Source organism: Sciurus carolinensis, chromosome 4 (genome assembly GCF_902686445.1).
Source record: "Sciurus carolinensis chromosome 4, mSciCar1.2, whole genome shotgun sequence".
Classification (NCBI taxonomy): Eukaryota; Metazoa; Chordata; class Mammalia; order Rodentia; family Sciuridae; genus Sciurus; species Sciurus carolinensis.
In genome coordinates this window covers 24,112,231-24,127,662 of record NC_062216.1, presented here as the reverse complement: position 1 = coordinate 24,127,662, position 15,432 = coordinate 24,112,231, and the positions used below count along the sequence as shown (strand labels likewise).

The 15,432-nt window shown below is 35.1% G+C and overlaps 1 protein-coding gene across 1 annotated transcript in view; it reads left to right on the top strand.

The window, feature by feature from the left end:
* The window catches only part of Nek1 (NIMA related kinase 1), a 223,133-nt gene that overhangs the window by 162,359 nt on the left and 45,342 nt on the right, over nucleotides 1–15,432 (top strand). Inside the window, 1 exon segment of the mRNA XM_047550153.1 lies at nucleotides 27–179. Within this exon segment, the coding sequence (XP_047406109.1) occupies nucleotides 27–179 (153 nt within the window).

Sequence of the window (15,432 nt, the reverse complement as noted above, 5' to 3'; positions counted from 1 at the left end):
ACTTCTTTGTATCTTTTTTTAAATAGAGCATACAGTGGGAGAAGTTATTAAATTAGATCCTAGCGGATCTCCAAGAAAAGTCTGGGGGAAAAGCCCTACAGATTCGGTTCTGAAGATACTTGGAGAAGCAGAACTACAACTCCAAACAGAATTATTGGAAAATACAACTATTAAAAGTGGTAAGCAGAAAGTAGTTGTTTTTCTATACTAGAAAAAATATGAAAAGTTATGTTTCAAAATGTTGCCATTTAAAGTGAATTACTTAAATATTGGAATATTATTATAACCACTTTTTGGATATAATTATATTCCATTAAAATGAAGAATTTTTATTTAATTTTCTGGAGAGTCAGTGTTCTACATGATAGTCTCATGAGTTTTGACTTCTATAGCCTGAACATGATCTAAAGATAAAAGAAATAGGAAGCTGGGCACACAGTGGTACATGCCTGTTGATCCAGCTACTCAGGAGGATTGTGTATTTGAGACGAGCCTGAGCAACATAGCGAGATATGTCTCTCAACAAAAAAAAGGAATAGAAAGTTTACATGGGTGTTATGGGGTGCAACTTGAGAACAGACCGATCACCATTAAGAAGTCCAAATTTGAGATTCTTTATTAAGTCGGCCAGCTGACTGTCTTACACAATGCCCCAAAAAATGGCTATTGGGAGAACAGCCCCAACCATAGGGTTGTAGGGTTCTTATACCAAAAATCACATCAATCATAAGTGTCTGTTGCTATGATTTGAAATTACAAACTAACATCATGAGATCATCAACAAAGGGAGAAGTGGGTCAAAATGACCCTTACCTAGGTACAAACTAAAGAATGGTTACTAACATCCACACAGTCACTGTTTACATGGTACATTGGTTAAGAGCAATAGAGATCAAAAGAGAGCAATTTTTCATTACATGAGAATTGTCATTTTTATTGCTAAACATGTCATGCTAAGTAACTGAGGATGGGTACAGAGGTGGGGTGTTCCCTTGGGAGAAGCTTATTTCCTACTTAACATGGAGTCTCAGAGCAAAATGGAGTCTGTTTAGTCATTTCCCTTATAGTCTGGCCTATAACATTCTCATGGAACCAGATCTGTCAGCGCATCACATGGGGAAGCTGGAAATATCAGAACAACTTTTTCCATGAAGAAAAATGTGGGAGCTTTTTAAGATGAATGTTTTATATTTTGATTTAGATTCAGGAATTAAGTTGATGAAAAGATATCAGTAGTAGTTATGACAGATGTTATTCTGGGAGTGGGGAGGGAGAGTTGTCATGAGGCAGAAGGAAAACATTCATGATCCATGAGGGATTTGGTATTACAACTACACATAAGAGTGAGTCTCCATATATAAAACAGGTGTTTCAAATTAAACAGCTTGTCCACATGATAAGGAAATTGAATGTAGTTTTCATCTTTGGAGAAGCATGTCCAGATGTGTGTGCACATGTGTGTGTGTGTGTGTGTGTGTGTGTGTGTTGTGGGGAGAGGGTGTATGTGTGTTTGTGTGTGTATGACATTTTGTGCTCTTTTTCTCTGTTGATCTTTGTCTCTCCCTAAAGCTTAGAGTGAAACTCATTACTGAAACTGAAGGAGATGAGGCTATTGACATGTTCTATAATGGAATTAGCCAGATGCTGAGAATTAGTGAAATGAGCCTGTGCACATGTTACTGAAGGGGCAAAAGTAGGTTACTATTTCCTTATTAAGGCTGTATCTCTTAACCGTTACTCATTTTATTTTTTATATTAAAGGAAAAACAATTTGAATAAAGAAGTATAATTTTTTGAATATAGGGCAAAAGTTTAAAGTGTATAGGTCTATAATTAATTTGAATTAATTTGTTCACACTCATCAGGAAAATGTGCAGCTGTATGCTAACCCTATTAAAAATAAAAATTCTAATAACTTAATAATATATACTATTTATATATTTTATTATAATAATACTATTTTCATAATGCCTCAGGCTTTCTTCAAGCATAGAAATGTCTCCAGGCTCTAAAATATTTTTTAAAATAATGATAAAAATGTCAGATCATTTTATAGTCTAAAAGTCCTGTATATGTTCATGCGCTTTAGAAATACTTCTTTAAAAAATCAGATTCTGATTCCTCATATATAAATTTTTATTACTTAAGTATATTTAATTTGATACACAATAAAACTTAAGCAGCATAAAATAGGATTTTCATTCTCTGTATTCATCATAATCTATCTACAGAGAATTGGAACTGAGAAATAACTTACTATTTGACTTTTTAAAATTAAGCTCACTAACTGTTTATTGAACACTTATTAGCTGTCCACACTATTATGTGTGATATGGTAAATTTACAAAGACAAAAAAGGTCATCCTTGAGCTCAAGAGGGTAGACAAAAATGAAAACAAATAAATTATAACATTGCATGAAAAGGGCAAGAATAAAAAGGATGCACAATGTTCAGAGATAGTTCACAGATGTTTAAGTAATTAACTTTATCTTGAAAAGTCAGACTTGTTAGCTGCCCTCTTTTTTATTTTTTCCCCAACTACATTTACTCAAAAGAATATGCTCTGGACTGGGATTTTAAGACAAAAAAGTGACAATTCATTTTTTTTTTAATTTGTTCTAATTAGTTATAAATGACAGTAGAATGCATTTATGCATTTTTAAAGATCATACATAAATAGAGGGTAATCTCTCATTTTTCTGATTATACATATTGTAGGATCACATCAGTCATGCAGTCATATATGTACATGAGGTAATAATGTCTGTTTCACTCTATTGTCATTCCTACCCCCACACCCTTCCCCCCTTCACTCCCCTATACCTAATATGAAAGTGACAATTCTTGATGTCATTAATTCACATGTCAGAATCTGTTTTAGAGGTGTTATGTGTACCACTAAGGAGGAGCTTTACTTTAATACAGTTTGACTAAAATGATATATTGGTCCTTTTGGGTTAGGAAAAACCCCAGAGAATGCAAGTTATTTTGAGCGAGGTCAAAGAATTAAAAAAAAAAAAAAGAGAGAACTTTTTTAAAGAGAGTGATATTTAGTTCCCGTATATGCAAAGACACAAAGGTGTGGTTAATGCATTTGTGAGAGCAGCAACTTTCTCAGCTTTGTGTGGAAAAAGTATTGACTGTGGTTCTGATTCTGGCTCTGTCACTTGATAAGCAATCATGGGTAGGTTCTTGTAACACAGACATTCAGTTTCTTCTTGTGTAGAATGAAACGCTATTATCAAAGATTATTTCATGGATTAAAAGACTGTGATATTGCGTAGTCTTCTAATTTATGTCAGTGTCTTTAGTCATTTTGATTGTCTGCAGCGCTCTTTATAATTGACTATCAAAGGACTCCTATGAACACTATACCCAGAGATCTTGATGTTCTGTTCCTAAGTTTGTCTTAAGACTTTGTTCTTGAAGATGAGTTTAGCTAAATATAAAATCCTTGACTTTTTTTTTCTTGATTATCATTAATGTGTGGCTCCATTATATTCTGGCATAAAGAATTTCAGTCAGAAAGTCTATAGACAGTATTTTGTCTTCCCAGATAAATGACTTAGTCTTTTTACTCAAAATATTCAAATGTTCTTCCTAGAAAAAGTTCAACTGTTTTCTTAAATTCCAGTAGTTTTCAAAAGTCCAATATTTTTATATCAGCTGCCTTTTAAAATTTTAATATGCTTTTTTATGAACAGTTTTAGGTTTGTAGCAAAATTGGATAGAAAGTACAGAGAGTTCCTGAAGAATACCCCTTCTTCCCTCACTGCTCAGCGCTCCCACCATCAATAATACACCAGAATGGTACACGTATTACATTTGATGAGCCAATATTGGCATATTTATTGTCAGAATGCATAGTTTACTGTAGGATTTGCTTTTTGTGTTTTAGTTTCAATAGGTTTTGGCTAATGAACAATGCCATGTATCCTCCATTATAGAATCATACAAAACTGTTTACTGCTCTAAAACTCCTCATTGTTCTAGCTGTTTATATCTGACCTCTGCCCCTGGCATCCATCAGTCATTTTACTAGCTCTCCATAGTTTTGTCTCTTCCGAATGTCATCTAGTTGGAATCATGAAATATGTAGCCTTTTCAGAACGAATTATCTCAAAAATATTCACTGAAGTTCCTTCCATCTTTTTGTGTCTTATAGTTCATTTCTTTATGACATTGAATAGATGTGCTACAATTTACTTATCCATTCACCTACAGAAAGACATCTTGGTTGATTCCAAGTTTGGACATTATTTTCCTTTTAGCTTTAGACCTGCCAGTTTACCTGAGGATTTTTCTATATAGTCTAAAGGAGACATTTTATTTTATTGTTTGCAATTTAATATCTAGTTTATCCTACATAATTTATTAAAGAACTTTCTTTACCTACTGCTATAGTGCTATTTTTATTGTAAATGAAGTATCTTTGTGTGTGTTTCTGGATTCTTTATATTGTTCCATTGATCTCTGTCTATATATGCATCAGTATGAAACTATCCTAATTATTGCAGTTTTTAAGTCTTTATATCAGTAAATCAAGTCTTCCCACCTTGTTCTTCAAGAAAAATCTGGCCAATTCCTACCACATATTTTATTCCATATGCATTTTAGAATGTTATTCTCAGATATACCAAGAATTTTGTTAAAATTTATTTTTATTGTAAACAAATGGGATACATCGTGTTTCTGTTTGTACATGGAGTAACAGCATACCATTTGCATAATCATACATTTACATAGGGTAATGTTGTTTGATTTGTTCTTTTTTTCCTCCCCCCTCACCCCACCCACCCCTCTTTTCCCTCTGTACAGTCCCTCCTTCCTCCATTCTTCCCCCTCTTCCAACCCCAATTATGTGTCATCATTCGCTTATCAGAGAGATCATTCGTCCTTTGTTTTTTTGAGATTGGCTTATCTTACTTAGCATGATATTCTCCAATTTCATCCATTTGCCTGCAAATGCCATAATTTTATTATTCTTTATAGCTGAGTAATATTCCATTGTGTATGTGTGTGTATATATATACACACACACCACATTTTCTTTATCCATTCATCAACAGAAGGGCATCTAGGTTGGTTCCACAGTGTAGCTATTGTGAATTGAGCAGCTATGAACATTGATGTGGCTGTATCTCTGTAGTATGCTGATTTTAAGTCCTTTGGGGATAGGCCGAGGAGTGGGATAGCTGGGTCAAATGGTGGGTCCATTCCAAGTTTTCTAAGGAATCTCCACACTGCTTTCCAGAGTGACTGCACTAATTTGCAACCCCACCAGCAATGTATGAGTACTTTTTCCCCACATCCTCTCTAACACCTATTGTTGCTTGTATTGTTGATAATCGCCATTCTGATTGGGGTGAGGTGGAATCTTAGGGTAGTTTTGATTTGCATTTCTCTTATTACTAAAGATGGTGAACATTTTTTCATATGTTTGTTGATTGCTTGTAGATCTTCCTCTGTGAAGTGTCTGTTCATATCCTTAGCCATTTGTTGATTGGGTTACTTGTATTCTTGGTGTAGAGTTTTTTGAGTTCTTTATAGATTCTGGAAATTAGTGCTCTATCTGAAGTATGAGTGGCAAAGATTTTCTCCCACTTTGTAAGCTCTCTCTTTGCATTGCTGATAGTTTCCTTTGCTGAGAGAAAGCTATTTAGTTTGAGTCTGTCCCACTTATTGATTCTTGCTTTTATTTCTTGTGCTATGGGAGTCCTGTTAAGGAAGTGTGATCCTAAGCCAACAAGTTGAAAATTTGGACCTACTTTTTCTTCTATAAGATGCAGGGTGTCTGGTCTGATTTCAAGGTCCTTATTCCATTGTGAGTTGATTTTTGTGCAGGGTAAGAGATAGGGGTTTAGTTTCATTCTGTCGCATATGGATTTCCAGTTTTCCCAGCACCATTTGTTGAAGAGGCTATCTTTTCTCCATTGCATATTTTTGACCCCTTTGTCTAGTATGAGAAAATTGTGATTATTGGGGTTTGTGTCCATGTCCTCTATTCTGTACCACTGATCTGCCTGTCTACTTTGGTGCCAATACCATGCCATTTTTGTTACTATTGCTTTGTAGTATAGTTGAAGTTCTGGAATTGCAATACCCCCTGTCTCGTTCTTCCTGCTAAGGATTGTTTTAGCTATTCTGGGTTTCTTATTCTTCCAGATGAATTTCATGATTGCTTGCTCTATTTCTGTAAGGTACGTCATTTGGATTTTAATTGGAATTGCATTGAATCTGTATAGCACTTTTGGTCGTATGGCCATTTCGACAATATTAATTCTTCCTATCCAAGAACATGGGAGATCTTTCCATCTTCTAAGGTCTTCCTCAATTTCTTTCTTCAATGTTTTCTAGTTTTCATTGTAGAGATCTTTTATCTCTTTGGTTAGATTGATGCCCAAGTATTTTTTTTTTTTTTTTGAGGCTACTGCAAATGGAGTTGTTTTCCTCATTTCCCTTTCTGCTGTTTCATCGCTTGCGTATAAAAATGTTTTAGATTTATGCGTGTTGATTTTATAGCCTGCTATTTTGCTGAATTCATTGATGAGGTCTAGAAGTTTTCTGGAGGAGTTTTTTGGATCCTCTAAATATAGAATCATGTCATCAGCAAATAGTGACAACTTAAGTTCCTCTTTTCCTATTCGTATCTCTTTAATTTCTTTAGTCTGTCTAATTGCTCTGGCTAGAGTTTCGAGGACAGTGTTGAATAGAAGTGGTGAAAGAGGACATCCCTGTCTTGTTCTGGTTTTTAAAGGGAATGGTTTCAGTTTTTCTCCATTAAGAATGATGTTGGCCATGGGCTTACCATAAATAGCCTTTACAATGTTCAGTTATGTTCCTACTATCCCAATTTTTTCTAGTGTGTTGAGCATGAAGGGGTGTTGTATTTTGTCAAACCCTTTTTCTGTGTCAATTGAAATAACCATATGATTTCTTATCCTTAAGTCTGTTGACATGATGGATTATGTTTATTTTTTTGCGGATATTAAACCATCCTTGCATTCCAGGGATGAACCCCACTTGAAATCGTGGTGCACAGTTTTCTTAATATGTTTTTGAATTTGGTTTGCCAATATTTTGTTAAGGATATATGCATCTATATTCATCAAGGATATTGGTGTAAAATTTTCTTATTTGAAGGTCTTGTAGAACTCGGCTGAGAATCCATCTGGTCCTGGACTTTTCTTGGATGGTAGGTTTTTAATGGCTTCTTCTATTTCATCGCTTGTTTTGATCTATTTAAATTGTGTATGTCCTCCTGGTTCAGTTTGGTAGGAGCATATGTCTCTAGAAATTTGTCAATGTCTTCGGTAGTTTCTGTTTTGTTGGAATACAGATTTTCAAAGTAGCTTCTCATTATGTGATGTCGGTCGTGATATTTCCGTTTTCATCACAAATTTTAATAATTTGAGATTTCTCTCCTTTGTTAGTGTGGCTAAAGGTTTGTCTATTTTGTTTACTTTTTCAAAGAACCAACTTTTTGTTTTGTCAATTTTTTCTACTGTTTCTTTTGTTTCAATTTTATTGATTTCAGCTCTGATTTTAATTATTTCCTGTCTTCTACTACTTTTAGTGTTGATCTATTCTTTTTCTAGGGCTTTGAGCTGTAATGTTAGGTCATTTAGTTGTTGACTTTTCATTCTTTTCTGGAATGCGCTCCATGCAATGAATTTTCCTCTTAGTACCGCTTTCATAGTGTCCCAGAGATTTTGATATGTTGTATCGTCATTCTCATTCACCTCTAAGAATTTTTTTATCTCCTCCCTGATGTTTTCTGTTATCCATGTTTCATTCAATAGCATATTATTTAGTCTCCAGGTGTTGGAGTAATTTCTGTTTTTTATTTTGTCATTGATTTCTACCCTCAGTCCATTAGGATCTGATAGAACACAAGGCAGTATCTCTATTTTTTTGCATTTCCTAAGGGCTGCTTTGTGGCATAACATATGGTCTATTTTCGAGAAGGTTCCATGTGCTGTTGAGAAGAAATTGAATCTGCTCGTTGATGGTTGGAATATTCTATATATGTCTAATAAGTCTAGGTTCTTGATTGTGTTATTGAGTTCTGTGGTTTCTTTGGTTGGTTTTTGTTTGGAAGATCTATCTAGTGGTGACAGTGGTGCATTAAAGTCACCCAGAATTACTGTGTTGTGGTCTATTTGATTCCTGAAATTGAGAAGGATTTGTTTAATGTATAGGGAAGCACCATTTTTGGGGCATAAATATTTACTATCATTATGCCTTCCTGATTTATGGTTCCCTTAAGCAGTATGAAATGTCCTTCTTTATCCCTTCTGACTAACTTTGGCTTGAAGTCCACTTTATCTGATATAAGGATGGAAACCCCCGCTTTTTTACTGAGTCCATGTGCATGGTAGGTTTTTCCCATCCTTTCACCTTTAGTCTGTGGATGTCTTTTTCTATGAGATGAGTCTTTTGCAGGCAGCATATTGTTGGGTCTTTCTTTTTAATCCATTCTGCCAGTCTGTGTCTTTTGATTGATGAGTTCAGGCCATTAACGTTCAGGGTTATTATTGAGATATGATTTGTATTCCCAGTCGTTTGGGCTTACTTTTGTTTTTTAACTTGGCTCAGTTTCTCCTTTGAGTGGTTTTTCTTTAAGGTAGTTCCTCCCTTTGCTGACCTACATTGTTGTTTTTCATTTCCTACTCATGGAATATTTTGTTGAGAACATTCTATAGCGCAGGCTTTCTATTTGTAAATTCTTTTAACTTTTGTTTATCATGGAAGGATTTTATTTCATCTTCAAATCTGAAGGTTAGTTTTGCTGGCTATAGGATTCTTGGTTGGCAACCATGTTCTTTCAGAGCTTGAAATATGTTGTTCCAGGCTCTTCTAGCTTTTAGAGTCTGGGTTGAGAAGTCGACTGCTATCCATATTGGTTTCCGCCTATATGTAATCTGATGCTTTTCTCTCACAGCCTTCAAAATCTTATCTTTATTTTGAATGTTAGGCATTTTCATTATAATGTGCCTTGGTGTGGATCTGTTGTGATTCTGTGCATTTGGTGTTCTGTAAGCCTCTTGTATTTGATTTTCCATTTCATTCTTCAGGTTTGGGAAATTTTCTGATATTATTTCATTGAATAGATTGTTCATTCCTTTGGTTTGTATCTCTGTGCCTTCCTCAATCCCAATAATTCTTAAATTTGGTCTTTTCATGATGTCTCATAGTTCTTGAAGATTCTGTTCATGATTTCTTAGCATCTTCTCTGTTTGGGCAACTTTATTTTCAAGATTAAATATTTTATCTTCATTGTCTAAGGTTCTGTCTTCCAAGTGGTCTAGTCTTTTGGTGATGATTTCCATTGAGTTTTTTTTTATTTGGTTTATTGTTTCCTTCATTTCAAGGATTTCCGTTTGTTTTTTGTTTTTTGTTTTGAGAATCTCTCTCTCTTTGTTGAAGTGATCTTTTGCTTCCTGAAGGTGCTCTTTCAACTGCTTATTGGTATTATCATTCATTGCCTGCATTTGCTCTCTTAACTCATCCTTTGCTTCGCGAATCATCTTAATCATGTATAATCTGAAGTCCTTTTCTGACGTTTCTTCTACAATACTGTTAGTGGATTCCATTAATATAGAATCTAGATTTGTTTGGATCATTTTCTTCCCTTGTTTTTTCATGTTGTTCATGTATCTTCCCCTCTAGCAGTGCAGATCTGGGGTATTGCAGATTTCCCCCTATAGGCTTATAGTGGCCCTATAGGTTTCCAAAACTCTTTCTTTAAGGGGAGATCAATATTAGCAGTGCCCAATTCAGACACTATGCAATCCTAGACCAAATAACCCCTATGAGGACAATAACAAAATTGTCATAATAAACAGAATGAGTTCAACTGTTATCTTCAGTAGAACAAACAGATTTGCAATAAGGTGAGTTTCTAATGGAGGACAAAGAGGATGCAGAGGGATGTAGGATGTAGCTGTTAATGGGATAAGAAAAGAATATACAGAAGTTCTAGATAATAGAAAGGGTGAGAGTGCAATCAAAAGAAATTGGATGTTAGCATGCAAAAAAGGGAGAAAGAGACGCTGAGGGAACAGGTAAACAAAAGGAAAAGAGAGCAAGAAAAGTAAAGAAATAAAAACTTAAAATTGTTCAATAAGGAGGAGAAAGAAAATGTACACTATAACTGTCATATAGTATTCAAACCTCCCAGTCTTCAGTAGCCTGATGCATGAGAGGTACCTGACCATGAGCTTCAAGTCTCCAGCAGGCGTCTCAGGATGGGATTTGCCCCACCTAACAATCAGAGCTGCGGCTTCCAGGATTATCCAAGATGGCTGCTCTGGTTTCCAAATGTGTTCGCAAATGGGGAGCTGCAGCTTGGAGTGTGGACGTGGTCGGCTGGAGGTCCTAGAGGCGGGGTGCAGTTTGTCAGGCAGGGGTCCTGGAGGTTGGGTGTATTTGGTGTGGTTGCAGGATCCTGGTGGCTGGGTGCAATCAGTCAGTCTGGGGTCCCGGTGATAGGATGCAGTTAGTTGATCTGGGCGTCCTGGCGGCAAGGAGCAGTCAGTCAATGTGAGGGCCCCGGAGGCAGGGAGTGATCGGTCAGGCTGAGGAATCCTGTAGATGGCACTCAGTCAGTCCAGCCAGGGGTCCTATGGGGCCTGGTTGTTGTCTCAAAATGGGGGCAGCCACATGTAACCAAACCTCCAGGTACTGTGGCAGAGAACTTCCAGGCAAGTGCAGGCAGCTGGTGCTCCACTGGCAGTCTTCGGTCAGTCTGCTGGCAGCTGTTGGCTGATCGGGCGGTGAACATAGGGTGGTGGGTGATGGGTAGGTGAAAGGCAGGCAATGGACAGGCAAGAGGCGGCCAAATGGCGGATGATAGGCGCCTGACAGTGAGCAATCTGCACTCAAAAAAGGTGTCGATATGTTGGCAGACTGCAGGTGATCACAGTAGACAAATGGGTTAAACGCAGCCTCCCTCCAGTCCACTATCTTGGATATCTAGCCTCAAATCTTATCAAGAATTTTTGATGACTTTTTGGGATTGTATTTTATCTATAATTTAGGGAGAATTGATATCTTTATAATATTGATTCTACCAAGTCATGAATATGTGTATCCTTCCATTTAGAATTTTACTTCTCATAATTGGTTATAGCTTTCCTATAAGGTCTTTTATATACATTGTTAAATAATTTCAGATGTTTCATATTTTTGGTGCTATTGTTTTATTTACTTTTTCTAATATTTCATTTTATAAATGTGACTGACTTATAAAAATAGAGATATAATTAATTCCGATATGTTGACTTCGTATTCTGCAAACCAGTTCAGCTGCTTGCAGGATTTGCTGGGAAAGATATGTCTGGCCAGGAATTTAAAAGAAAAAAGGCAGGAGAGTTTGAGTTTGGAGACTGAACCCAAAACTAGGAAACATGGGGTCCACAGGTGACATAGTGCACTAAGAATTGACTTCTCCACCAGAGAGTGGAATCCAGGAGAGATTCCTGGGGTGCAGTATTCCAGCATGAACCAGTAATTGTTGGGCCCTGGATTTAAGGCCCAATTTAAGATCTCCAGACCAGTAGGCATCCAGGGGAACCTGGAGCATACCTTAGCCTAATCTCTACCTCCAGGAGTTCTGCCTCCTGGAGTATCTCTCTCACTCTAACAAACCCACCCTGAGGGTGAAGCAAGCATCACACTCCTTAGGACCCACCTAACACTGCTGAGAAGGGAAGCTGAGAATCTTTTGAACTCCAATAGAAACAATTCTTTAACTTTTCATCAAGAATTCTTTTTTTCTTTTTTCTTTTCTCTATTTGATTGTGACCTTAATAGTTCATGGACATTTATATGTATTCATTTTTTTTCTCATTTTTTAGCATTTTTGAAGACAGTTATTTTTCATGGATCGATATTTTGAAGACTAAGATGTTTGATTAGTATATTTCAGTTTTCTTTTTGTATACTTTTTGTTTTTATTTTTTAATTGTTAAATTATATATATATATACATATATATATATATATGTATATCTCACTTGTCTATTTCCCTTGATTCTCTTTCTCTTTTCTTCTGCTAACAGCCCATCTCCTTGTTTTCTCTTTCACTCTTTCACTCTTTGACTTTTCTATCTTCTCTCCTCTTCTCTCATAATCATTACATCCTACATCACTTCTGTTCTTTCCCTGTCCACCATTTGAAATTATAAACCCTTTTGCAAACTGTTTTTATTGTAGGAAATAACTGACCATATTATTTCTGTTTATTGTGATTGTTTGGTTTGATGCTCTATATTGTTTGCATTGGTTATTGTTATTACTTGTCTCCCCCTATGGTGAGGTATTAGAAACCTTCAGGGATGCTGTAAGTCCACAGGGTAGAAACTCCACTGCCTCAGATCCATACTGTTAGATGAATATACATACAAACAACACGAAAAAGCAAGGGACCACATTGCCCCAAACAAACCAAGATACTTCATTAACAGTAGACACCACAGTGGAATAAATGTCAGAGGAGTTTAGAATGTACATGGTTAAACTGCTCTGTGAGATAAAGGACAATGTAAGAGTGAAATCGGAAAATAAAAGAAGTGAAAGATCACTTTAATAAAGAGATAGATATTCTGAAAAAACATGAAGCAGAAAATTTGAAGGAATCAGTAAACCTAAATAAATATTCAGTGGAAAGATTCAGTAACATATTAGACCACTTGGAAGACAGAGTTTGAGGCAAAGAAGACAAAATATATAATCTTGAAAATAAAGTTGACCATAGGGAAAGGATGTTAGGAGACCATGAACAGAACTTCCAAGAAATATGGGATAACCTGAAAAGACCAAATTTAAGATTTATCAGGATAGATGAAGTCTCAGAGATACAGACCAAAGTAATGCACAATCCTTTTAATAAAATAATACCAGAAAATTTGCTAAACCTTAAGAATGCAAAGGAAAATCAAACACAGGAGACGTATAGGACCCAAATACAGAAGATTTCAGCAGATCCACATCAAGGCACTTTATTATGAAAATACCTAAAACACAGAAGAAGGATAGAGAAAAACAGCAGGGTACATTTGGACGGAAACCAATCTGGATCTCAGCTGATTTCTCAAGCCAGACTGAAAGCTAGGAGGTCTTGAAATAATATATACCAAACTCTGAAAGAAAATGGAAGTGAGTCATAAATACTACTATATCCTAAAAAAGTAAGCTTAAAATTGAAATCAAAACTTTCCATGATAAACAAAAGTTAAAAGATTTCAAAAATAGAAACCCTGCACTACAGAACATTCTCAGAAAAATATTTCATGAAGAAGAAATTAAAAATAAGAGAAAACCAACAAAGGGAGAAACTACACTAGAAGAATACTCAATCAAAGGATAAACTAATTTAAATAAAACCAGAAATAAATCAAAATGACAGAGAATAAAAACCACTTTTCAATACTATCATTGAACATAAATGATCTAAACTCATCAATCAAAAACCATAGACTAGCAGATTGAATTAAAAATAATTAATTACTTAATTAAAAGACCCCAAAATAAGCTGTCTCTAAGACAATCACCTCATAAGCAAAGACAACCACAGACTGAAAGTAAAAGGATGGGAAAAAATAAGTTACTGATATTGATCTCATAAACAAGCAAAGTTTTCTATCCTCATATTACATAGAGTGAATTTCAAGCCGAAGTTAATCAGAAGAGACAAAGGAGGCCATTTCATACTGCTTACAGGAATGTACATGAACAAGACGTGACAGTTGTAAATATCTATGCCCCAAACAATGGAGAATCTACATATATCAAACAGATCCTTCTCAATTTAAGAATCAAATAGACCACAACACAATAATATGTGGTGACTTTAATGCTCCTCTCTCATCACTGGATAGATCCTCCAAACAGAAACTAATCAAAGACGCTATAGAGCTAAGAAACACAATAATTTAAACTGTTTGACATATATAGAATATTTCATCCATTCATTACTGAATACACTTTTTTCTCAGCAGCACACAAATTCTTCTCTAAAATAGATCATATCTTGGGTCACAAAGCAACTCTAAGGAAATTTTGAAAAATAGAGAATAATACCTTGTGTTTTATATAAACATAATGGAACAAAATTAGATATCAACAAAAAATAAAAAATAGAAGCTCCTCTACACCAAGAGACCAAATAATATGCTATTCAAATGACCAATGGATACCAGAAGATATCAGGGATGAAATTTAAAAAAATTCTTAGAGGTAAATTAGAATAGCAAAAGCATCAAAATCTTTGGGAATCTGTGAAGGCAATTCTAAGAGCGAAGTTCATTGCATTGAGCTCATTCATTAAAAGAACAGAAAATAAAAAAAAAAAAAGAACAAAATCACCAAATAAATAACCTAAAATTACATATCAAAGCTCTACAAAAAAGCTCTACAAAAAGAACAACAAATCAACACCAAAAGTAGTATAAGACAGGAAATAATTAAAATCAGAACTGAATTCAGTAAATTTGAAACAAATAATTAGAAAATTGACAAAACAGAAAGTTGGTGTTTGAAAAAATAAATATAATTGATAAATCCTTAGCCAAGCTAACAGAGAAATAGAGGTAAAATCTCAGATTACTAAAATTCATGATAAAAAAGCAAATCCCATGACAGACACTCCTAAAATACAGACACTAATCAGAAATTTTTGAAAATTTATACTCTTAATAAAATAGAAAATCTTGCCAATTTCAACAAATTTCTAGAGACAGATGACATACCTAAATTGAATCAGGAGGATATGCAAAATTTTAAGAGATCAATTTCAAACAATGACAGTAAAGACCCATCAGAAGCTTATCAACAAAGAAAAGCCCAAGACCAGATTCTCAGCCAAGTTCTATCAGACCTTCAGAGAACTAACATCAATCCTCCTCAAATTATTCCATGAAATGGAAAAGGAGGGAATCATTCCAAGCTCTTTTTACGAAGCTATTATCACCCTGATACCAAAACCAAAGACACATCAAGAAAACTTCACACCATCCCTGATGAATGTAGATACAAAAATTCCTGAGAAAAATACTTGCAAATCACATACAAAAACCTATTTAAAAGATAGTGCACCATGATCAAGTGGGGTTCATCCCAGGGAAGCAAAGTTGATTCAACATATGGAAATCAATAAATGAAATTCATCACATCAGTAGACTTAAAAACAAAAATCACATGATTATCTCAATATATAAAGAAAAATTGTTTAACAAAATATGGCATTCAAACCCATTTGATCATGGTACACTATCTTTTTAATATATTTTTGTATGCGATTTGCTAAAATTTTGTTAAGAATTTTTGCATCAATGTTCATTAAGGATATTGCTCTGAAATTTTCTTTCCTCGATGTATCTGTCTGGTTTAGGTATCAGGGTGATATTGGCTTCGTAGAATGAGTTTGGA